The 24,593-nt window shown below is 43.4% G+C and overlaps 2 protein-coding genes, 1 long non-coding RNA gene and 1 other non-coding gene across 8 annotated transcripts in view; 2 read left to right on the top strand and 2 right to left on the bottom strand.

Moving 5' to 3' along the window:
• The window catches only part of LOC138959469 (protein FAM227B-like), a 42,273-nt gene extending 39,842 nt beyond the window's left edge, over positions 1 to 2,431 (top strand). For all 5 annotated transcript variants that reach the window (XM_070330978.1, XM_070330976.1, XM_070330977.1 and 2 more), the window contains one exon: positions 798 to 2,431. In XM_070330978.1, the coding sequence (XP_070187079.1) occupies positions 798 to 872 (75 nt within the window). In that variant the 3' untranslated portion in view covers positions 873 to 2,431. The remainder of the gene's footprint in view (positions 1 to 797) is intronic.
• Positions 1 to 3,041, top strand: part of LOC138959474 (uncharacterized) — a 70,592-nt gene extending 67,551 nt beyond the window's left edge. Inside the window, exon 2 of the long non-coding RNA XR_011453724.1 lies at positions 2,439 to 3,041. This is a non-coding gene — a long non-coding RNA (uncharacterized lncRNA). The remainder of the gene's footprint in view (positions 1 to 2,438) is intronic.
• Positions 3,042 to 3,146: 105 nt separating this feature from the next.
• On the bottom strand, positions 3,147 to 23,459 carry LOC138959471 (thymidine kinase 2, mitochondrial-like). Its single transcript, XM_070330983.1, has 10 exons — positions 22,942 to 23,459; positions 21,412 to 21,527; positions 20,881 to 20,955; positions 20,389 to 20,445; positions 19,894 to 19,983; positions 19,218 to 19,291; positions 16,195 to 16,283; positions 7,655 to 7,734; positions 6,062 to 6,142; positions 3,147 to 5,495 (listed from the first exon to the last, which is right to left on the bottom strand). Exons 1-10 carry the CDS (start codon positions 23,201 to 23,203, stop codon positions 5,412 to 5,414), a joined length of 1,008 nt encoding a protein of 335 aa, XP_070187084.1. The 5' UTR covers positions 23,204 to 23,459; the 3' UTR covers positions 3,147 to 5,411.
• On the bottom strand, positions 14,512 to 14,630 carry LOC138960556 (5S ribosomal RNA). The gene has a single exon (XR_011454032.1). It is a non-coding gene; the product is annotated as a 5S ribosomal RNA (ribosomal RNA).
• Positions 23,460 to 24,593: the final 1,134 nt, after the last annotated feature.

The following is a 24,593-nucleotide window of genomic DNA, read 5'->3' on the forward strand; positions in this document are numbered from 1 at the left end:
TTGCGGAAATTATCCTTACCTGAAGATGTTCATGTCGCTTGTTCCTTTCCTGTTCTCTCAGGTGTCAAGTTGGTTCCGCACAACTTTCACTTAGTTCTTTCTTTCTTTATTTGGTGTTTTACGTCGTTTTCAACCACGAAGGGTTATATCGCGACGGGGGAAGGGGGGAGATGGGATTGAGCCACTTGTCAATTGTTTCTTGTTCACAAAAGCACTAATCAAAAATTTGCTCCAGGGGCTTGCAACGGAGTACAATATATGACCTTACTGGGAGAATGCAAGTTTCCAGTACAAAAGACTTAACATTTCTTACATACTGCTTGACTAAAATCTTTGCAAACATTGACTATATTCTATACAAGAAACATTTAACAAGGAGAAACAGAATCCGTTAGTTGCCTCTTACGACATGCTGGGGAGCATCGGGTAAATTCTTTCTCGTCCCAACCAATATGCGACTCCCCCTAACCCCCGGGGGGCAACTTTCACTTAGTCCTGTTGCACGTGTCGTATGCATAGAGCGATTACGCCCCTCTATTTCTCTGCTTCATTTGATACAAATTCTTGAATTTACCAGTCTAAATGTTTGTAAAACAGCTTAACACAAAAAACATAAAAGTTTGTAAAAAGCCATGTTAATACTGTAGTATGTTATGTTTCTAAGTCACGTTTAAACTTTTGTTCGGGAGAACAGCTTTGAGTGGCCTAAAAAACAAACAAAAAACAGTACAAGATTGATATTTTCAAGTTTTCACATTTAGTGAACATGAAATGTATATATATATATGCACTTACAGAGAGGACTGGACTCTATTTCGGCTGGGTCCAGCAAGGCAGTTGAAGCGTCACTCATGGCCCATGAACTGCCATAAATCACTGGACACACTGACCAAGCACACGCATCATCAATGTACCTGGAGATCGACGCACTACACAAGGGCTTGTGAGATAAACCAGTGTTAAGTAACCTTCGATTCTAGGTACAGTTAGTAACATGTTATCTTTGAAAATGATTTTCATACTTGCTTAGTCTTAAGTTGTTTTGGGTTAACATGGCTGGCCATGATTGAGTGAACACGTTTGTACCCCCCCCCCCCCCCCCCTCTATCTCTAAACAGACCTTTGATAAAGACACACCCAAACCATAGTTTGTTTGGGCAATTTATTCTTTGCTTTTGTTTTTATTCATACAGAGTCTACATGCATATTTGAGTCTTGGCATTGAGTTGAGACACATGATTAGTGTGTTATTTCTTGTTATCATACACCATTCTGATAATCATCGGTCCACGGCTATTGCCAGTTTCTCTTTGACAGCATGCTGAATTATTGCGCGAATCTATCAAAACAAGAATACAGAGTTATCTCCCATATGTTTTTCGCGAGCACTGATCTAAATTTAAGATCAGTGTTCGCGAGACGAAAATGATTGCAGATTGGCCGACTTCGACAGTGATCTCCGTTCTGTTCTTCACAGTTATGATAAAGACATCGTTCTAAGGTCAAAACAAGTCGAAATTTTGAGACTGCTGTCAGAAGGAGACCGTGATATATGGTTGCATCACTCTCAACTGGTTACACAAAAAATCTTTTGCTCCGGCACGCGTCGAAGCCAAAGTTGATTATCACGTGACACTTTAGAGTTGTTTGCACAGTAAATACATCCGCGAAAGATTGCTCGCTTGAAACTGTCTTACATATCAATTCCTTTGTAATTTAAAGATTACACAACACCATGAAAAATCATTATCGACGATCGCGAATCTGCTTATATCCATAACACATTACGAAAAGATCTAAATCTATAAAAAATCGATTTCTTACCCACAGAAAGAAAACCAAGGCATCCTGTCAGGGATAGAATGAGACCCGAAGGGAAGTAACTCATTTTTGACCTGAGTTCAGGATGATCATACACTACCATATTTACAACATATTGACTTTAAAACAACCTTTTTTGACTCACATGCGAAGCCAAAGTGAGTCTATGTACTCACCCGAGTCAGTCGTCCGTCCGTCCGTCCGGAAAACTTTAACGTTGGATATTTCTTGGACACTATTCAGTCTATCAGTACCAAATTTGGCAAGATGGTGTATGATGACAAGGCCCCAAAAAACATACATAGCATCTTGACCTTGCTTCAAGGTCAAGGTCGCAGGGGCCATAAATGTTGTCTAAAAAACAGCTATTTTTCACATTTTCTCTGAAGTTTTTGAGATTGAATACCTCACCTATATATGATATATAGGGCAAAGTAAGCCCCATCTTTTGATACCAGTTTGGTTTACCTTGCTTCAAGGTCAAGGTCACAGGAGCTCTTCAAAGTTGGATTGTATACATATTTTGAAGTGACCTTGACCCTGAACTATGGAAGATAACTGTTTCAAACTTAAAAATTATGTGGGGCACATGTTATGTTTTCATCATGAGACACAAGGTCAAGCATGTGAGTCGTATGGGCTTTGCCCTTCTTGTTTAAAGATGGATTTTAAGTTGATTGTAGTTTGTTTATAATTTAGATAACTTTTTGAAGTGCACAAATTTGTCATGTGTTCATTAGGAAGTGTCATATATACATACAAAGAAAAATATTCCTTTGCCAAACTTTAACAATGTTTTGTTTATATTTTACACTGTTCATTTGTACAATATTGATGTGAAGCAAATCTGTGATACGATGAATTGATTTTTCAGTGATGTACACAATCATGAATAGAATTTACATTTTAGTGTATTCTTTAAATGGAAGCAGCTGTTCAGTGTCAATGTACATAAATGCCAGTTGCTTCCCTTTAACTCACCCTTTGCCTCTGCAATGTTGAGATGGGGAGTTTGCTGTTCTTCAAGTACAGTAGAATTATTTGGATGTTTTGCCTCGACAGTACTAAAGTAAAAAAAAAAAAGTTTTGGTATTCATGTTTTTGAATCGAAAATGCTTCAGATTTGTTGGAGTTTCCATTATTTTGAAAGGAATTGTATGTTTAGGAGAAAAAAAAATTGTTTTATGTGAATGGCAATAACACTGAAATTGAAAAACAAACATGTTTGCTTTTAAGTGTGTGAGTTTGCATCTACTAACAGGCAACCATGCACACAAACAAGCATATACTCAATCTCATTTTACCAACTAAAGTCAAGTCAGATCTGAATTGAACCAACTTTAATTTTTAAAGTTAGTTTTATACAAGGCTTTTTTTAATTTTTTTATCCTACAGCACATCAAACAGTCTCCTCATTTCTGCAGGCAGAAAAACTACATCACACACACTGTGACTCATCCAAGCATTTCTTTTTACAATCAGTCACACGGTCTGCTTTTTACAAGATTTGGAACACATAAATGTACATGGGTTGTTTTTTCGTGGCAATCAGTGTTTCAAATCAAGAACACAGTGCTACAATGAACTCAGCTTCCTTTTACTTTAAAGTACAGAACTTAAACTCCTTGAAGACTTCAGAATTTGAAAAGCATTCATTTTTGACATCTTATATAATTCAGGAAAATGGTTTAAAGATCTTAGATTAGGCACTGGGCATTACTATACCTCTTCAACAAAGAATAAACAGAATTAGCTGTCACTTCAGATCCTTAAATTGCTACATCGCACAACAGATTATCTACCATACTACAAACCTGAAAGAAAAAGCCTACAATAACTGAGGAAGTATCCTTTGAACACAATTTCTTTTTCTGAAAATACATGTATTTTGGCAGCAGTTTACTGATATATACACATCAACCTAAATGCAAGAGTCAGTCTTTCAGGATACAGTGTAAAATTAACCAAGTCAATAGTTACAACAAAACCACCATCACAATCGTAAAAGAAGAGATTTTGACCAACTAAATAAAATAACTGAACGTAAAATGAAATAGATAAACAAAACTAGATCAAACTTACCAGAGGAATACAGTAACAAGGTTAAATGTTGTCAATGTCAAGTATTATCTTTCAACTGCATACACCAAAATACACTGTTCATGCATTGTCAGTTTTCATACCCAGCACTCGGTAACATGAGATTCTATAATCAGTGACTGAATATACTGCACAAAATATGCAATAAGATGCCAGGCATGATACTTGCATTTTGTATAAACAGCATGAAAACTGACACATAAAAAATTGTCACACAAGTTGTGCACACACTGTCCTTACGATTAAAAAAATAAAGTCAGACTTGCTACCTTGGATCTTGAAGTCCAACTTCAAAGTACAGTAGCTCTTCACAGCTGCAGGCACGATGTACAGTTACGCATTTATACATACCAATACGAGTACAAATGCATGTGTATATAAAATGTTAATAAGTCATGGGTGGGACTGAAATTGTTCTGAATCCTGAAACTGAAAAAAATAAATAAATAAAAAAAGGCCATAATCGAATCCGGATTTCCGGCATATACCGGAAGAATCCCACCCATGATAAGTGAACACATAAGTTTACCAGAGACAATTGCACAACAGACGATAATCGTCCCAAATGCCCAGTAAAGAACCAGTACAAAAATAGTAATGCTACTTATACTGGTCCTATTAAATATCAAATCACTTTCTCACTATCTGAATATCAAATCACTCTCCTCCCAAACAATGCAAACAGTTCACATTTAAAACAAACCATGCTAATGAGATAGCAACTAAAGGTCAATGAAACAGAAGGTCGGTTTACCCAAGAAACCTAACAATCACAAACTGCACACATGTGTCCATGCATTAAAACAAGGGCAAATGAAAACTGGCGTGGTTAAATGACCGAGAAAGGGCACACCCACACAATTTGAGTGAAATGCAAGTCTTGACTGCAGTGTGTGAATATGAATTAATGTCTTATTTAAATGGAAAATGAAGTCAAACATATGAGAAGATGCACCGCACACTGTTGGAGTGAAATACAAGTCTTGATGGTAATGTATGACTGTGGATGAATGTCTATGTACATGAAAAATCAGCGCTGTTAACACACATGAGAAAGTGCACCACACACTTTTTGGTGAAATATAAGTTACATTGGCAGTGTCTATATGAATGTCTATGTACATGACTTTTTCAGGCAAATCAGCATGGGTCAATGTCTAAGAAAGGTTGCCGTACACTTCTTGGGTGAAATGAAAGGTTCAGTGGAAGAGTGTGAATATGGATGCATGTCTATGTACAAATATCTTTTTCATTCAAGTCAGCGCTGGTCAATGTCTAAGAAAGGTTGCCGCACACTTCTTGAGTGAAATGAAAGGTTCAGTGGAAGAGTGTGAATATGGATGCATGTCTATGTACATATGCCTTTTTCATTGAAATCAGTGCTGGTCAAAGTCTAAAAAATGTTGCCACACACTTTTTGAGTGAAATGAAACGTTCAGTGGAAGATTAAATATGGATGAATGTCAATGTACATGGAATCTCGGCGTAGGTCAAACACATCCACAGAGAATCTCCTGACGATGTGTTTCGTACAGCTCCTTCAATTCATCATATTCTTTGTTGGCATCCAAGATCTGAAAATATGCCACATGAGCAAAGGCGTTAGAAAGAATAATTAAGAAAAAGCATGACAAAGAATTCCTATATTGATGAGTGTATCGTACCTTCACTGAAGGGATGTAACTTTGATACCTAGTAACGCTTGTTTTGGATGCGTCTCCTATCCTGTACTTTTGTAGTCACCAAATCTGTACTAAAAAATCTTTGTTAAAAAAAAAAAAAAGCACCACACACAATGAATAAACAAACAATAGAAGGAATAATTGAAGAAGCACGTCCGTTCAGGTTGACTAAATCGTTCTATAAACGTTCTTCTGGAATTAGAAAGTAAAACGAACTTGAGCTTTTTAAAAAAAAATTTAAGATTGCATCCAAACATGTTACACATGATCCTGCAACATGTCCATGCATGCACTGTGATCAAGACAAGAAGCACACCATGATTTGATGTCTTACTTCAACCCCCCTACCCCCCCCCCCCCCCCCACACAGCTTAGTTACAAGTTACATGACCTCAGAAACAGGACACCATCTTCAGAGCCAAGTGTACAATTTGCTGACAGCAACGTGAAAAACTTACCACAACAGGAGCAGGCGGCTTGAAATCTTTCTGCTCTATCAACCATTCTTCATGCAGATTGTGAAGGTCTTCAATCAGAGACTGAAACAGAAATACAGCTCAGTTAACAAAACTTTCTTAATTTCAGCTCAGTTAACAAAACAATAACGCTATAACAATAACCCTTATAGGTTAAAGCAGAGCTCTATGCCTCAAATTAACCGGGTGAAGATGACTTCGTGAAGTCAGAAGTCAACTTCACAAAGCTGACACTGAATTTTTCTTAATAATATGCGAAGTCCACTTTGGGTCAATTCAGGACAGCCTTAATGAAACTAATTCTGCAATCTGATAATTTTCAATTTGAAGTGCAAGATGGTGTTAAATAGAGTTTACTATGAGTAGTAAGACATAACATTAAGATCACAAAAGCAGTGGCTGGCAAAGGCTTCTGTACCTTCTTACACACCCTCCACCACAAAAAAGAAAAGGTACCGTATTTGACGGACTACAAGCCGCGACTTTAAAAAAAAAAAAATCGCATTGCGGCTTATAAAAAGATGCGGCTAAAACGTTAATGGAAGTCGCCACGGATTTTCATTTCGCTCGATTAGCGATTACCAGTACTTTATTAGCTCTCTACTCAAAGACTCGGCGGTTTTCTCTTTTTTCCGCGATTCTTCGTTTGTCAACAAGTCGTCGTGACAAAATAGCGTACAGAGAAACAAACTTCACAAAAAGAGAATAAAAATAAAAAAATAAAAAAATAAAAAAAGAGAAACACCGGATGTATCAGGATCTTGCGCGCGCGAGATTTCGTTTTTTTGTGTCTCGCGATAGTTGGAGGTGTCTCACAATAGTTGGAGGAGCGAGAGCCGCCATGTTGTGTTTTCGTCTGCTCGAAATGTGCGCAAAAGTCGTAAATCATCCCAAAAAAGCTTATTCCGGGTGGGACTACATGTGTGTGTTGGTTACAAATTGTGTGTGTGATATTTTTCTTCAAACTTTTTCACTTTTCTTCTTTGTTTCACTTGTTTATTCTCGGAGCCAATTTCGCCAAATACCGTACTTTCGTTTGCCTGGTTGTTTAGATTGATTTATTTATTTGGTGTTTAACGTCGTTTTCAACCGTTCAAGGTTATATCGCGACGGGTTTAGATTGATTGACACGATCTGATTATATTTTTTTCGACGGCAGCTAATATAGTGACGCAGCCTATATGTGGCTCGTCCCAATTTTTTTTTTAAAAGTCGGGGGTGCGGCTTATAAAACGGTGCGTCTTGTAATCCGTCAAATAAGGTAAACACTTCAGCTGCAGTTGGACGACAATCATGAAGTCGTTTTTATTATAATAAAAATTTGAGAATTAAAGATTATCTGGGATAAACAAATCCTTCTTCAAGCACCCAACCTCAAGATTAGTTTGAAGGGTGGTAGAAAAAAAAGGAATTGCTACCAAGGTAAAAACATGTTATCTATGGGTCCAACTAACCCGAACATTATTGAAAAGACATGAAAACTGCAAATCTGAAATGAACCAAAAGTCCAATGACACAAACACACCTCTTTGTTAAACAGTAAAAATAATCTTTTTTACAGAATCAGTTACTCACAAAGGGAACGAGGGCTTCCTCCTTGCGACTGCGCTTCTTGATGCGGTCAAAGGACACCTCTGGGTCAGCCCTCACATACACTGTGTGAAAAGGAATACAAATATAAATAAATAAAATACAAAAACAAGTCGCGTAAAGCGAAATTACTACATTTAGTCAAGCTGTGGAACTCACAGAATGAAATTGAACGTAGGCCGCCGCTAGTGCAAAAGGCAGTGAAAGTGACGAGCCTGTTTGGCGCGGTAGCGGTTGCGTAGTGCTTCATAGCACGCTTTACTGTACCTCTCTTCGTTTGAACTTTCTGAGCGTGTTTTTAATCCAAACATATCATATCTATATGTTTTTGGAATCAGGAACCAACAAGGAATAAGATGAGTGTTTTTAAATTGATTTCGAAAATTTAATTTTGATCATAATTTTTAATTTTTTTAATTTTCAGAGCTTGTTTTTAATCCAAATATAACATATTTATATGTTTTTGGAATCAGAAAATGATGAAGAATAAGATGAACGTAAATTTGGATCGTTTTATATATATATATATTTTTTTTAAACAATTTTCAGATTTTTAATGACCAAAGTCATAAATTAATTTTTAAGCCACCAAGCTGAAATGCAATACCGAAGTCCGGCCTTCGTCGAAAATTGCTTGGCCAAAATTTCAATCAATTTGATTGAAAAATGAGTGTGTGACAGTGCCGCCTCAACTTTTACAAAAAGCCGGATATGACGTCATCAAAGACATTTATCGAAAAAATGAAAAAACGGTCCGGGGATATCATACCCAGGAACTCTCATGTCAAATTTCATAAAGATCGGTCCAGTAGTTTACTCTGAATCGCTCTACACACACACACCATGACCCTTGTCTCGATTCCCCCTCTATGTTAAAACATTTAGTCAAAACTTGACTAAATGTAAAAAGAACATTAAAGGTAAGTGTAAGGCTTCTTTTTAAGCCTACTGTCTATATGATACTTACCGAGACAGTACTATTCTTGCACATTATCTATTATAGGCCGAAAAAATTGGACAAAACGCTGAGTGGGTACAATTATCTCCCATAACCATGCGCCACCGTGGATCCCAAGCACTGTCCGAGTGCTTCCCCCTTACAGGATGTAGGTGGCGCGTCCTCTTTCTTTATGAGCTGCAGACCCTCAAAAAGCCCATAACATATCAAGAGGGGAGGCGGGAGGGAAACTCTAATAGTACTGTCTCGGTAAGTATCATATAGACAGTAGGCTTAAAAAGAAGCCTTACAGTCAATATAACACTTACCTCGACAGTACTATTCTTGCACAGAATACCAGAGTGGTGTGAGGGTGATATGTAGAGTATTAAACTCCTTAATCAAAATCACTTAAATCCAAGGATTAAGATACCCAGGCAATTTTCGAACAGTACTACCGTAAAAGAAAATATACCCAAGAAACATACCTTAGACTGACGTGACCATGCTAGCAACCACTGCTGTGTGGTGAACTCAATGTCAAAGTCCAGGCCACTCAAAGCTTGAATACCACTGAGTCTACGGCAAGTGGCTAAAGCGATGAGGAACAATTAGTCTTAAAAATCAGCAACTTGATACTGATGCCTGCCAGGGGTTCAAACTCATTGCTACGCAGGAGTTTGAGGACCAGAAAGACATCCCCCTTGGGAAATGAACCCCGAGGTTTAGACACCGCTGCATTGCTAATACCCGAAAGGACATTAGCGATGAGGGAGGACCTGATCAAGTGTTCAGTTCTGCGACCAGTAGCGGCCGCAATCGTGGAAGCGATGGCAGATCTGTATCCAAGAAGAGTCTTAGAAGAAAGACTCTTCTTTTGATACACTTCCACCAGGAAGTTGGCCAAGTCCTGTGTTGAGGGATAAAGCGGCTTTATCCCCTTGGACAAGGCGAAGGTGGCCCAAGCTCTCCAGCGTAAGTCGTAGAGCTGATTAGTTGATCGCCTCTTAGCGTTCAAGGAAAACTCTACTGAACTCTTGTGCAATCCTAGTGCAAGCAGTTTGGAGCGCACAAGAGCCATGCGGTCAAGCACAGACTCTCTGGACGTGGATGAGGGAGGCATGATCGAGGCTGGAGCAGACCTCCCCCGTCCAGATCCAGAGGTAGAGGGTCTACGTGGGTGAGACCGCGAAGATCTGGAAACCACGGAGCTGTTGGCCAGTAAGGCGCGACCAAAATCAGTCTTGGTCGTTCCTGCAGATATTTTGCCAGCACCCTCGGAATCAGAGATGTTGGGGGATAGGCGTAAGCATCGAGGAGCCTCCACAAGAGAGTGAATGCGTCCAAGTGGAACGCATTCATGTCTCGAAAGGGGCTGACGTACCTGGGAAGCCGAGCGCTGAATCGAGTTACGAACAGATCGATCAGAGGACGGTCCCACCTTGCCCACAGACGCTGTAGAACGTTGTGAGCGATGGTCCATTCTGTGGAGAGAACCTGATCGCCCCGACTGAGAATGTCGGCCAGGGCGTTCAGTTTCCCCGGAACGAACTGGACTGACATCCGGACCTGATTGGTCTGGCACCAGAGCAGAATCTCCTCCGCCAACAGGGAGAGGGACCGAGAATTGGTGCCCCCCTGGTGGCGAAGGTAAGCTAAGCATGTGGTGTTGTTGTCCCCGTTGAAAATCAGAGGGGCCAAGGACAGGCCGAATGGGAGGGCCCGAAACTCGAACACCGTGCCCTCCCAAACGAACCGGAGCAGATGTCGGTACCCCGGGGCCACCAGGATGTGGAAGTAAGCATCCTGGAGGTCCCAGACATGGCCCAATCGTTTGGCCGGATGGCCAACCGGACCGACGAAGGGGTTTCCATCTTGAACTTGCACCTGTGAAGGTACAAGTTCAAGGTGGAGAGGTCCAACACCGGCCTGAACCGGCCGTCCTTTTTGGGGACGGTGAACAGGCGGGAGCAGAACCCCAGAGAAGGCTGAGAAAGGGGGTAGACCGCCTTCTTCTCGACCAACGAGTTCACCTCGTCCTGAAGAGCCTGCCATCTGGCAGGCTCTCGAGGAGGGGGGAACGTCCAAGGTAGAGCGGACAATGGAGGTTGTGACGACAGCGGTAGAGAAAACCCCGACCACACCACCCTCAAGAAAAACTGGTTGGAGACCAGTCTGCCCCACATGCCGCGGGCCCGAAAAAAGGGAACCGACGGACGAAAGAGGGGCAACTTGAGGGGGCGTCAACGTAGGGCCGGGACTCACTGAAAATTCTGCTGGCGGGCAGGCGCAGGCTTGCGACCACCCCCCCTGGTGGTGCTGCTTCCCCTTACCTGTCTGAGCACCCTTCGTCTTGCTTGGGAACGCAACAGGCGCCTAAGAGGAGGAAGAAGGAGGCAGTGAAACTGGCTTCTTCTTCTTCTTCTGAGGCTGGGAGCTGGAGGTGACTGTAGCACTTCTCTTACTCCCCGCCGCCGTCGCCGAAGCAGCGAGGCCAACCATCAGAGAATCAGTGTTCCTCTGGCGTGTGGACTCCACCACAGAACGAACAGTGTCCGGATGAAAGAGGGAAGAAGGCTGAGGAAACGTGTTCCTCAGACTCTTCCTCATATCCGGAGGCACTATAGAAGTAGGCAGAAAATGATCACGGAACAGGGCCAATAAAGTGGACCCGTGTTCCAATGGCCAATTCTGCCGCAGACGTCACGCACGATCGCACGGCATGCAAAGCCCGATCCACTCGAACCGTGTCAAGGACCCGAGTGGAATCGGACTCTGCCCGATCGGGAGGGTCCAACAGTGTGGACAGCGTGCTCATCCATGTCAAGGCCTGTGATTGGGCCTCGACTGTGGAAGAAACGGTGGCCTCAAGATTGTGGAACGAAGCAGAGCTCAGTTCCACCTTCTTGACCGAAGGCACCTCCCCAACGAACACATCACCGTCAGCCCCACCCTAAACACTCGAAGTCTGGAAAGGGAGAGTTCGAGAGTCAAAGGGAAAAGGGAGGGACGAAACAGATTGGACACGAGGAAACAGTGGAGGTGCGCCTCCCGAAGGAAAGCATGGCACTGAACCCGCGTCCTCCCGAGGAACATAGGTCGCGTTTGCACGTGAATCTGTACTCCTCAGGCGATGTGCTGCCGCTTCCACCGTGGCACTTAGACTAGGGTGGAACGCGAATTGCCGGCGGCCGGATCGTTCATAAAACGAGCCGCCGGCAGATGCGGCGTGAGCCTCCCGCGCCCGGGCCGAAGCGGACTCAAAGGACGAGAGGGCGTCTCAGGGAAGGACGTCCTGAAACTGTTCAAACGTCCTTCTAGCTGTGCGAGGACGAGCCTCCTGCCTCTCGTCCTCAGACCCCGGGTCCACGTCCTGTGTGTCAACACTAGACGACAGACGCTTAAGAGAGGCATCCGTGACGTCAAGACGCCGCGTGATGTCTGTCATGTACTGTTGGAAAGTACGAAGCATAGCTTCGGAAGTTCCATCAGAAACCGGCAAGGGTAGAGGTTCAGTGTTAACCTCAGGGCGACCCTGATCCTCCTCCCTATCGTCCTCCGACTCACTCTCCTCTTCACTTCCCAACAACTCCTCAAAAGCAGGAGTGTAGGGAGCTTGAGGGGGAAGAGCCGAAAGCGATGAAGCAGGCTGTGAAGAAACGCCCACAGAAGCAAGAGGCCGCGAAGACCCCTGCCCCAAAGACGAAACGTCTCCAGCAGCCGAAGGGGGAGAAAAACAACAACCCTGCGACTGTTGGGTCAGCCCAGCCAACGAACCCCCGCCATTTATAGACTGAACAGGAACCCATCGGGTCTGATCAGAAAAGAAATGGTCCGGTCCGGTCGGGGGTGCCGATCCGGTCCGGTAGGGTGGTCCGGTCCGGTGCCGTACCATCCGGAGGTCCCGTTCAGCACCGAACCATCGTACCCACAGAAGTGTTCGGGTGGTTAGGTCCGGACGTGGACATACCGTACCATCCGGACCCGTAGGTCCGGTGGTCCGGTATGGTCCGGTTCGGTGCCAGACCATCCAGACCAACAGAGGTGGTCGGGTGGTCCCGCACCGGACCATCCGGACCCGTAGGTCCGGACGGTACCATCCGGAGGTCCTGTTCGGCACCGAACCATCCGTACGCACAGAAGTGTTCGGGTGGTTCGGTCCGGGCGTGGACGTACCGTACCATCCGGACCCGTAGGTCCGGTTCGGTGCCAGACCCTCCGGACCAACAGAGGTGGTCAGGTGGTCCGGACCGGTCCGGTAGGGTGGTCCGGTGTTCCGGTCCGGTGTTCCGGTCCGGTCCCGTACCATCCGGAGGTCCCGTTCGGTACCGAACCATCCGTACCCACAGAAGTGTTCGGGTGGCTCGGTCCGGACGTGGACACACCGTACCATCCGGACCCGTAAGTCCGGTTCGGTGCCAGACCATCCGGACCAACAGAGGTGGTCGGGTGGTCCGGTCCGGACCGGACCACCGGACCACCCGGACCCGTAGGTCCGGTCCGGTCCCGCACCATCCGGAGGTCCCGTTCGGCACCGAACCACCCGTACCCACAGAAGTGTTCGGGTGGCTCGGTCCGGACGTGGACATACCGTACAATCCGGACCCGTAGGTCCGGTTCGGTGCCAGACCATCCGGACCAACAGAGGTGGTCGGGTGGTCCGGACCGATCCGGTAGGGTGGTCCGGTGTTCCGGTCCTGTGGTCCGGTCCCATACCATCCGGAGGTCCCGTACGGCACCGAACCATCCGTACCCACTGAAGTGTTCGGTCCGGACGTGGACCTACCGTACCATCCGGACCCGTAGGTCCGGTGGTCCGGTATGGTCCGGTTCGGTGACAGACCATCCGGACCAACAGAGGTGGTCGGGTGGTCCGGTACCGGACCATCCGAACCCGTAGATTCGGTCCGGTCCCGTACCATCCGGAGGTCCCGTTCGGTACCGAACCATCCGTACCCACAGAAGTGTTCGGGTGGCTCGGTCCGGACGTGGACATACCGTACCATCCGGACCCGTAGGTCCGGCATGGTCCGGTTCGGTGCCAGACCACCCGGACCAACAGAGGTGGTCGAGTGGTCCGGTCCCGACCGGACCACTGGTCCGGTACCGTACCCTCCGGACCCGTAGGTCCGGTGTGTTCCGGTTCGGTGCCAGACCACCCAGACCAACAGAGGTGGTCGGGTGGTCCGGTCCCGACCGAACCACTTGTCCCGTACCGTACCATCCGGACCCGTAGGTCCGGGGGGGTCCGGCAAGGGCCAGAGGTACTGTCCCGCACCGGACCCTAAGGTCCGGTACGGTCCCGTACCATGGGTCCCGTCCGGACCAAACCCGGAGGTCAAGTCCAGTCGGGACCCGTGGGTCCGGTTTGATCCCGACCCGTAAGCCTGGAACGTTCCGGACCCTTGGTCCGGACCATCCGTCACCCGAACACCAGACGCTAAGGAATGGCGTGGGGTCAAGACGGTCCGGTCGGAGGTGTCGGTCTGAGCAACAGAAACAATGTTCCCGTCGCCCTGACCATTCGACAGAAGTACCACGTTCTGTCGAACACCTCCACGTCCAGTAACTAGTCGGCCGGAGCGTTTCAAGAGGGACAGCCACCAGTCACACGGACGTCAGAGGGAACCGTAGTAGCAGTGGTCGTAGGCACAAAGCCTGAAACCCCTGCCCCCACAGGACCGCCCTGAACGGGGTCAATTCGCATCCCAACCCCAGCGGGGAGGGAATTCAGAGACCCCGTCATCTCCTCCGATCTCCCCCCCCAGGAGGCCGAAACTACTGTCAAAACAGCAGCAGACGACCCAGCGAGGGAGTTCAGAGGAGGACCCGTGTCCCTCCTGGCTTCCACAGCGGTGGAAACCGAGGAGGGCACAGGAGAGGCACCGGAAAAGGAAGATTTTAATGCCAACTGCACCCGGTGTTCCCAGGCGGTCACCCATCCAAGTACTAACCGGGCCCGACGTTGCTTAACTTCGGTGGTCGGACGAGAACCGGTGTTTTCAACGTGGTATGGCCGTTGGCTGTCAAAACCTGAGTCTCTCCAGTAGCCCCTAGATCGGATTCACCAACCCCCAAAGAGGGTTGGGAATCGACCTGCCCCCGGATTCGAGCCAGGGGGGAGAAGGAAACCTTCCCCCCAGGCTTGAAACCGGGAGGAGCTGAAGCCTGAGACTGAGGGCCGGACAACGGCGTCGAAGGGGGGGAAGCCTGTTCCACTGAAGGAGAAGGAGAAAGAAGCTTTTTCTTTCCCCTCGACCTTCCCTGAACCTTCGACGGCGCAGCCCCGCCCGAAGTCCCAGGCTCAAGCCCAGCCTGTTTGAGCAAGCTCGCATTGAGCTTGCTCAAACAGGCTTTCTCCGCCCTCCCTCGCCGCAAACGCAAAGCGTTTGGGGAGGGAGAGTCGGAGCGCCGAAAGATCCCCTTCTCCGTGCGTAAAACATGACGCTGGGCGCCCGGAGAAGGGTTGCCCCCGGCAGACTCTGGTTCCGTAGAACCAGAGCCCAAAACAGGACGAGACATCCTACCTCGCCCTGTACGTACCCTTAAAGACCGAGAATTAACAAAATTCAAAGAAAATTTAGGTCAATACTCAAGTGAATGCGGCGAAACGAGAAGCAGACGACCGGTCACCACGAAGTAGGACGGGAGGCACGCCGAGTCCGCCACACAAAAACGGAGGCACAAGTTGAAGGAAACACAACGTAGCCTCAAGCCAGAAGTGGAATAACACACAATAATCCAACAGGTGATAGTCCACACAGAAAAGGAGCCTCTTAGTCCAAAATAATCCGGGAGCGTAGCAGAAACACAGCCGGTCTGACACGCGCGAAAAAAGAAAAGAGGACGCGCCACCTACATCCTGTAAGGGGGAAGCACTCGGACAGTGCTTGGGATCCACGGTGGCGCATGGTTATGGGAGATAATTGTACCCACTCAGCGTTTTGTCCAATTTTTTCGGCCTATAATAGATAATGTGCAAGAATAGTACTGTCGAGGTAAGTGTTATATTGACTTAATGGAACATTTAATCATAGACAAAAGGAAACATTTACAAGAACCTCAACCTATCCAATCAATCTTTACAGCATGTAAAAAGGAACAACCGACAAGCTTTTCTTTCTTCCAGTCTCAGAACTTGAACTTCATGCCAGTAAAGAAAGCCTAAATATAATCCTCATATATATTATACAGCACACCCATCTCCATGCATACACATAAGCATAGGCTATTCAATGATATATGGAATACAATTAATATTAAAGGCAAGTAATTTGTCCCAACCAGGTCAAAGAGTACTTGAATAAAATCTCAACCAATTTGATTGAAAAAATGGTTGCCATAGACTGATAGAGCAGCCTCAACTTCATTTTAAATGCCAGATATGACGACATAAGGTACTTGATACAAATATTTTTTTTAAAGCCAGGGGCTATCATGTGGAAGAATTCACATAAAACTTTCTCATGAACATGTGTCCAGTAGTTTTCTGTGAATGATTCTACACATACCTGCCACTTGATTCCCAACCTTCTTTCTGATCAAAAATAGACTAAATGTAAAAGCATCACTACCGTACAGTCCTTACCTATGAGGTCCACCTTGGCCTTCTCAGACTTTACGAGCCAGTCATACCAGCCGGTCAGGATACCGTACTCCATCCCGTTGATAGTTTTGCTGTAGGTGAAGCAAAACAAATTGTTAGGTGCCTGGGAGATTACCACAACTGTGTCAATCAAAATAGGCTACCTGTACCGGTGCAGAGGACACCCCCCCCCCCCCACCTTCAAACTTTGCTCTTTTGTTTAATGTAAAACATTGTTAAACAATTTTAATTTTTGTAAACAATTAATACAGATTTTCTGTTCATTTCTGTTATCTGACCTTTTTAAGATTCCTTCCTCCTTAAGGGGGCAGGGTCACCCAAAATCCGGTACCAAAATTGCAAAAAATTGTATCTCAGGTTCTATTGGGTATTTTTACTTCAAATTTGGCCAAGACCTACAGGAAGGGTTCTAAAATAAATCTGTACAGTCTAATTGGTGATATAACTTTGCTTATTTAGTAAAAATGTATAATAAACATATATTTTATATTGTGCGAAAATAAAAAAAGCCATAATTGTCAGAAACATAGTGGCTTTGGATTTATATCAGCATGTCTGATTTTTTTCATGACTGCTTTTGACTGTCTTGCCTGTGGCTGGTACCAAAATCGTATTTGTACTCATCAGAACTGTTATCATAACGCATGGGCCAAATTTTCGAAAAAATATTAGTACAATAATAAAAGACAAATACCTGTATTTTCTCTGTTTACTTTCAATCTGCTTGATTTTGGTACCGGCCATGGATACCACATCAAAGAATAAGTGTGCAAAATTTCAAGACAATTGGTAAACATGTAATAAAGTTATGATAAAAAGAGTGTGTCTGATGCGCGATTTTTGATGAAAGTTTCGCGTGCAGATTTTTTTTATGTAATTTTGTGTTGTGTTGACACACACACATACCTTTTTTGAAAGCACATATCTCATGAATGCCTTTGTGTATCGAGAAAAAAATAAACAGTGTCTGAAAGAGGAGAAATCAAACTTTAAAATAAGCCTAAACACTTTTGTGTTTGCCAAAAAACCCCGATTTTTTTCGATTTTTGATGAAAGTTTCGCGTGCAGATTGTTTATGTAATTTTGTGTTGTGTTGACACACACACATACCTTTTTTGAAAGCACATATCTCACGAATGCCTTTGTGTAGGGAAAAAATATAAACAGTGTCTGAAAGAGGAGAAATCAAACTTTAAAATAAGCCTAAACACTTTTGTGTTTGCCAAAAAAACGATCTTTTTCAAATTCTGGGTGACCCTGCCCCCTTAACACCTGACTTGCTCAGATTCTTGGAGGTCCACTGTCCTATCAAACACTGACCACCAACCAAAGTTTGCGTGAGCAACAGGACCACCTTGCACGATGCAATAAAACTTATTACATGTACAATGCTGTGAATCTTGTATCTGAGCTGAGCTGTCAGACCATTTAGTACCAGTACTGTTATTGATGTACTGATGTGTTCACTGGATGCCCGTGAGCGGAACTAACAATAGAGAGAGAGAGAGAGATACACCTCATCAAAATCTCCAATACTGTGATTTTTTTCAGAATGCCCGACTGACAATGACGATCAAGCGGGATTGAAAGGAGTAAGAAGCGTAACTGGAGAGCATAGCCACAGCGCATCAAAATCTCTTCCAAAGCCGTGAGCTCCTTCTGTCTCACAGTATCTATAACAGTAGCAACAGAGATCACCAACAAACAATAGTGTGTGAAACCCAGAAACAGCTCACTCAAGAACAGAACCTGCATCAAAATATCTTCCAGTGCTGCAGATCTCTGTACATTGTACCCTTATACTAGCAGGCCTGAAAGTGGCGAGTAGAAACATGTAACTGGCGAGTAGAAATGTTCATCTACTCGCCAAATGCGAGTGAAATTGCTGAAACAAATTGTTGGTTTGGCTTGTCAAGTTTGCTCTCTGGCTAGTTTTCAGAATCACTAGCCAAAGGCGGGTACACCATTTCTTAGACCTTCAGGGCTGACTAGTAATTTCTTTTACTAGAAAGTGTACACCTATGACATGGGAAATGGAAATCACAGACAAATGATGGGTTGCTAATAAGATGACTGAAAACAGGGTCACACTGCATTAAGATCTCTCTCAACGCTGTGGACCTCTGCTCTCTCTATTCTAATGGAATCATATGATCAGATGAAACATTGATAGATGTTACAAATAGTCCCTAACAAATCTGACTGATAAGCAGGGTCACACTGCATTAAGATCTCTCTCCGGAAGAAAAAGCTGACTGATGAGCAGGGTCACACTGCATTAAGATCTCTCTCAACGCTGTCAACCTCTGTATTCTATTTCTAATGGCTTGGGATGATATGGCCATGGAGATCGATGAATGATACAATAAGTCATTGAAAAAGTTGAGTTCCGAGTAACACTGCATTAAGATCTCTCTCAACGCTTTGAACCTCTGTATTTTATCAGTTCTAATGGAATTGGATGATATGGTCACACAGATCATTGATGGATGATACAAATAGTCACTTACAAAGCTGTCTGATGAACAGGATCACACTGCAGTAAAATCTCCCTCAAAAAACTGTAAACCTCTGTTTTCTAATAGAATGGGATCATATGACCCCACAGATAACCGATGAATCATTGAATGGTACAAATAGTCCCTGACTGATGAACAGAGGTTCACAGTGTTAAGAGAGATCTTAATGCAATGAACCTCTGAAAGACTAAGAGAATGGAATGATAATAAACACAGAGATCTCAACTGTTTCGTTGATGAGTGGAACATAAAGGCTTACCGGTGAACAGGGAGATACTACATGAAGATCTCACTCAACACTCTCTCTCTACTCTAGTCTAACAGTAACAGAATGGAATGATATGATGAAGACATTCATTTTCTACTTAATTTTAGATTAGCGTAGCTACAAATCTGAGCAGTAACGGAGTCAGCACTTCTGCCCACAATGATCTCAGATTATATAGACAAGAATGTGCTTGGACAGAGAAGACAGCATGTTCTTACTTCCTGTAGTCATTTTCCACAAAACAGTGTCTTGTGCTGTGCAAGGAACGTTCTAACATCTTGATGGGTTTGATCTGAAAGAAAACGAAAAAAAAACCCATTCTAACAAACTGATTCAATGTATCAAGTGAGAGAATCCTCATTCCAAAGAAAAATGTGTATAATTTACTCACTAATTTACTGAACATGATTTTATTTGTTTTGTCATTAGACAATCTGATTTGTGATCAGCATATTACACTCCTGTCAGTCTTTGTTTTATTATCATAAAATTCTAATGCATATGCATGCACGCAAACAGTTACAACCTTACACACACAAATAATTCAGACATGGGAACTGGGATGCTCCAAAAAGTCTTAAAGTGAACCACGACTCACAGACACAGATAATGCTGAAATTCTGGGCATGAATCATACAATTACTCAGAAACTGTATCCCTAGCGCTCACAGAAAAAGTCTGATTTCAGCCACAAGTCTGAAGATTGGCATGTGTGATAATTACAAGGGCAACAATGAATGTAGTTTTACATGTATCCAGGCCCTAGAAATGATACATCAAACCCATTGCACTGACCGAGCGCTGTAGCTAAAACCATTGTTATGATCACAGGTAACTAAAGTAATGCTATTTAACATGAAACAGCTGCGATCAGCGATGATTATAGGCACCTACATGTTGTTTCATGTGCATCTGGACACGAGTCAGCTGTGCATACATGTTGAAGGAGAAGCTCCAGCGCTTGGGGTCTTCGTATAACAGTTGCTGCAACAGGTATGCATACCATCAGTAAAGATACATGTTTTTAAACAGTATTCAATTTCAAAGGACAAATGATCTGTATCATTAAATTCCTTTAACAAAATCAGCACAAATAGACCTATTGTTTAAAACAACTGTGAGTTAATTCCACTCTGGATTATACTATAGTAAACGAAAAGAGAGTTGAAACCTCTCTGTCTTACAGTTACAATTAAACTGCAAATCTACTTCAGTAAATATCAGTTATCACCAAGCAATACTTAATAACATCCACTTCAAATAATTATGACCATTATTAATCCCTCGTCAGTATCAATCATATACTTTTTGTTTTACCTTTCAAACCATCAATATTTATTGTTAAGTTTGATAAGCACAATATGATAAATTGAGTAAAAATGAACTTACCAAGGCATTGTATTGTCCCTGTATATTGGTCCACTGCTCAATGGGTTCTGGAAGAGCCTACAACAGAGTCAGGACATTTAATGATGCATTTGAAAGACTTACGTACACACCCACAGGGATGTGGTTAGGTGTCAGACATCGTTCAACTAACATATTCACATGCCTGCTAGCTGTCCTGTCATATAAAGTATAGGAGGCACTGTGTCCAATTCCGTGCTCATAGGGAAGACCTTCGGTCAAAGTGCTGACTCTTCATTCATACTCATAGATCGCAGAACTCAGATTCATTGAAACCTTGCAGTTGCAGCTAGGTACATATTTTTGCCATGCCAACTTCCGGATGCGTAGACAAATAACATCACGACCACCACCACCACAAGCAAACATAAACATGTCAACAATAGTTGGGGCAACGCTGAATTCAAATGTGTTAAAACAACTTTACTGCACTATTTCTATCCTGTATAATCATAAATGATAAGACTTTCTTACATCAACAGAGGCAGAATCCGTGAAGTACTCCAGCAATGTCGTCTTCCCGCTGCCTATGTTGCCTTCCACAGAAACCTGAATCAGAATGAAACAGCTAACATGTGCACTTTACAGTACAGGCGTGCGTCATTGTAGGCACACATGTTCTATCAGTATCACTATCACTATCAATTATCATTGCATCAGAATACCAACCTTGTTCTTATCCAACCTTTTCATCTGCCTCCTCTTGAGTGTTCGAACTTTTTGACTAGTAGTAGTAGTAGTAGTACAACAGACGCCTTCTGTATGCTTCTTAAAAAGTTGCAATGTATGAAAAACGTCTTGAAGGCAATGAAGGCACATCTCAATTCTGATGCCTGTTTCACCTTGAATCTTGTTTAAAAAAGAAAATCATATTACATTGCATAAATTATTAAATATGCTACAGATAAATGTACGTCCTGGTCCTTCTTTGTCTTAGTTAATAGTAATAATTATAATAGTTTTATTAATACACACTTTCTCTCACAGAAAAACACAACAGCTTACCGTAAAATTGCTTTTACCACTGAATAATAGGTCGCAACCATTAAAAGACAAGTCTCCTTCATTGATGAAACCGGAGTCTTCTCGTTCAGGAAATGATGTGTCACTTTCATTGTGAGCTGGAGACAACACAGACACCATTTTATAGAATGTGAGCATCTATTTGTGTCATATATAATCATAAATCTTCATGAACAACTCGAGGGTTCTCGAGAAAAAAACCATGAGCTAGTTGTGTGTCGGTTCTCAACTCTCTGCTAGTGCTACACTGTGCCATGCTAGTTGCACTTCTGCCACTGGCTCCAGCTGCTTTTTTTTAACAGAACTGTACTATTTACTATTAGAATGTTACCACTGACTATAAATATATATCAATTTAATCAAAGCATAATGTTGCTAGTAATAATCAGGCATGGGAATTGAAAATTGTAAAAAAGGCGGAAAATTTATAACTGAAGACGAGAAGCGTCAAGTCGACGGCGCAAAGTGCCTAGCCTTACTAGGGGGGTCCGGGGGCATGCCCCCCCCCCCCCGAAAAAATGTTTCTCCAAAGAACCCAGATGGTGCAATCTGGTGTCATCTGAGCTCCAAGTTTGCCATTAAATTCTGTTTTTAGAATCAGAGTTTTTAGTACAAAAATGTACCAGTTTTTGCTTTTTTGAAGAAAAAAAATATATACATGTATTATATGGTTTAAATTTAAAAAAAAATTGATCTGTTGAGACAAACAGGACAATGTAACTTGTAACACAATCTGTGCAATCTGGTTTACTTTCAAACATAAAAGTTCAATAACTGAGGCGGGCGGTAGCAGTGCGTGAACAAAGTACGGAAAGTTTTCGCGGGCTTTTGCGCAAAGGCCAAAGTAACCGGTGCTTTTTTTGTGTGCCTCCCCCCTTTATTTTTTCAGCGGACACTTTTGCATTTTCGGCGGAACAAAAAAAAATTCGGCGGAAAGGACAATTCCCATGCCTGAATAATGCTACTGCTTCTCACCTACTTTAACTGTAACTGTAGGCCTAAGTGCTAGAATATTTTTTTCTGAAAAGTTGCCAAAATAGCCGTAGAACTAGAACTGTAGAAGTTTCAATAATTTTCCTAAGTTTATAAAATATATTATATTATATTTTACGGTTACAGTGGGGGGAAGAGGACGCCGATGACATATCTAGACAGATAAACAGTAACCATTCCAAAATGAGGGGAAATCTGTGATTTGAAAGAAGTAGGGACAGACACCATGAATGATGAATCAATTAACAAGTGAATCTGACACAGTACATGTTCACAATATTTAACTAAATGAGTACAGACTCAAGAGTCAGAGATCAAAATCATTCAAACAATCATGATCAATAAACACAGATTATAATACTAATAGCCGATCCCTTTGTAGAAATACTAAATTAATCACACAACTCGTTACATGTTCAACTACAGCTCGTAGTACTAGACCCCTAGTAGTAGTAGTACTTGTAGTCGTAGAGGGTAGCATTTCATTTACATTACTACAGAAAAATCAAAAAAACTTACCTGTTATGTCAACATTTTTTATTTTTGGTGACCTGAACATGTCCATGGAGGTGATATGAGGTAGTTTTGGTGATTTTTGATTATTGTCACGTCCGGTGATTGCAGATGTGGAAATTTTTTCCAAGCACGAAAAGCAACCCCGAGATTTGAGCGCTAGTCGAAAATTCCGCCAAGGAGCATACATTGCCAATTGGAGAGGAGCGCGGTATTTATTGGCTGACATAAACAAGGTCACGACCTTGCTAGCGCCCTCTGGCGCCATGAAAGGTGTCCGAACAACAACATACTGACAATCCACCACACAGCCTCACACAACTAGTTTCGCGCCGTTTCTGGGTAACCCATTATTACAAACAGAAGCACAAACTGTTCAGTATACGATGTACAGGCTAAAAATGACGGCTCATTGTTTCTAAATGCATCGCGTGTTTGAAGATTGGAGAAGTCATCTCAGTGTGTGGTACTCCAAGGAGCTGCACGTTACAATAGAGTAATTCCGCTTGGCAAAAGAGGGAAGACAGCAAAAATAGATTTCGTGCGCAACGTGCAATACACGAAAGGCCTACGTAATACAACACGCTCAGTCATTCAACACAGCCTCACAGGCGCGCGCCAACACGAACACACACAGACACAACTTATACATTTCTAGCTGGTCAACTGCACACATATGTGTTGCAGTTTTTGTTTGTTCATGGTCAGACAGGGGGCACGGCATGACGAGCTGAGTAAAAGAAATAAGACAGAACACCTTTTTTGTGTGCGTTTGTGTCAAAATTGGCCACTGTCAGCCTGCCCATGCAGACACTGCACAACGTGTGACATGTCATATTTTCTTCTCTTCACCGCTCATAAGCTAAACCGAGAATCTTCAGACAACTCGATCCTGTCTTTGTGCTCAGAACGTACTAATTAACCACAGAACAACTTAACATTCCTTGGGCGTTGCGGCCGCTGCACGTGCAGATTATGCAGTAGGCCTATTAGTCTAATATAGGTCCCTGATCAGACGGACTGTAAACTAAGTACACACTATGTGTACTATACATTATCTGACACTATCAGGTACATGTAGGATCTTTGTAACACATTTTCGTTGCTAGGATAAGCTGAGAAAGCTCACAAGCAGAATGTGCATGTCACAGCCGAGCGGCAGAAACGGTCTAAGTGTCAAAAAGAGAGGGGTTCACTAGTCCGAGGGTTCACTAGTCCGAGGGTTCACTAGTCCGAGGGTTCACTAGTCCGAGGGTCCACTAGTCCGAGGGTTCACTAGTCCGAGGGTTCACTATAGACGCTTGAACAAAGGATATTCAATTTGATTTGTTTTTATTTTGTGTGTGGATGTGTGCGTGGATGTGCGTGTGCGTGCGTGCGTGTGTTTTTCACTACTGTGGGAACCAAATCGAAGAATATTCTCATAAAAACACTGAGTTGTTTTCATTCAAAAAGATAATGTGGTGTTTTATATTTGACTGAAGAAATCTCAGACTATTTCCCCCAAGACTTTTGAAACTTAGTTATATATATTTTGACTGAAGAAAGGATATTAAATTTATCAGGATACCGCCCCGACTGGACAATTACGTGATCGAACTGCCTACAGTTTTTAGTCATATTATATAGCACCTCGGGTTTCCCGGCTTTTGCCCGTG

The sequence above is a fragment of the Littorina saxatilis genome, linkage group LG2 (genome assembly GCF_037325665.1).
Source record: "Littorina saxatilis isolate snail1 linkage group LG2, US_GU_Lsax_2.0, whole genome shotgun sequence".
Taxonomy (NCBI): domain Eukaryota; kingdom Metazoa; phylum Mollusca; class Gastropoda; order Littorinimorpha; family Littorinidae; genus Littorina; species Littorina saxatilis.

Excerpts from the sequence above, each read along its gene's own strand:
- LOC138959471 (XM_070330983.1), bottom strand. The coding sequence starts at position 23,203 with ATGGCGCCAGAGGGCGCTAGCAAGGTCGTGACCTTGTTTATGTCAGCC. Across the intron at positions 20,956-21,411 it reads GTGGTAAAAGCAATTTTACG|GTTTCTGTGGAAGGCAACAT; the intron begins GTAAGCTGTTGT and ends ATTCTGATTCAG. Across the intron at positions 6,143-7,654 it reads AGGAAGCCCTCGTTCCCTTT|TCTCTGATTGAAGACCTTCA; the intron begins GTGAGTAACTGA and ends TTTCTGTTTCAG.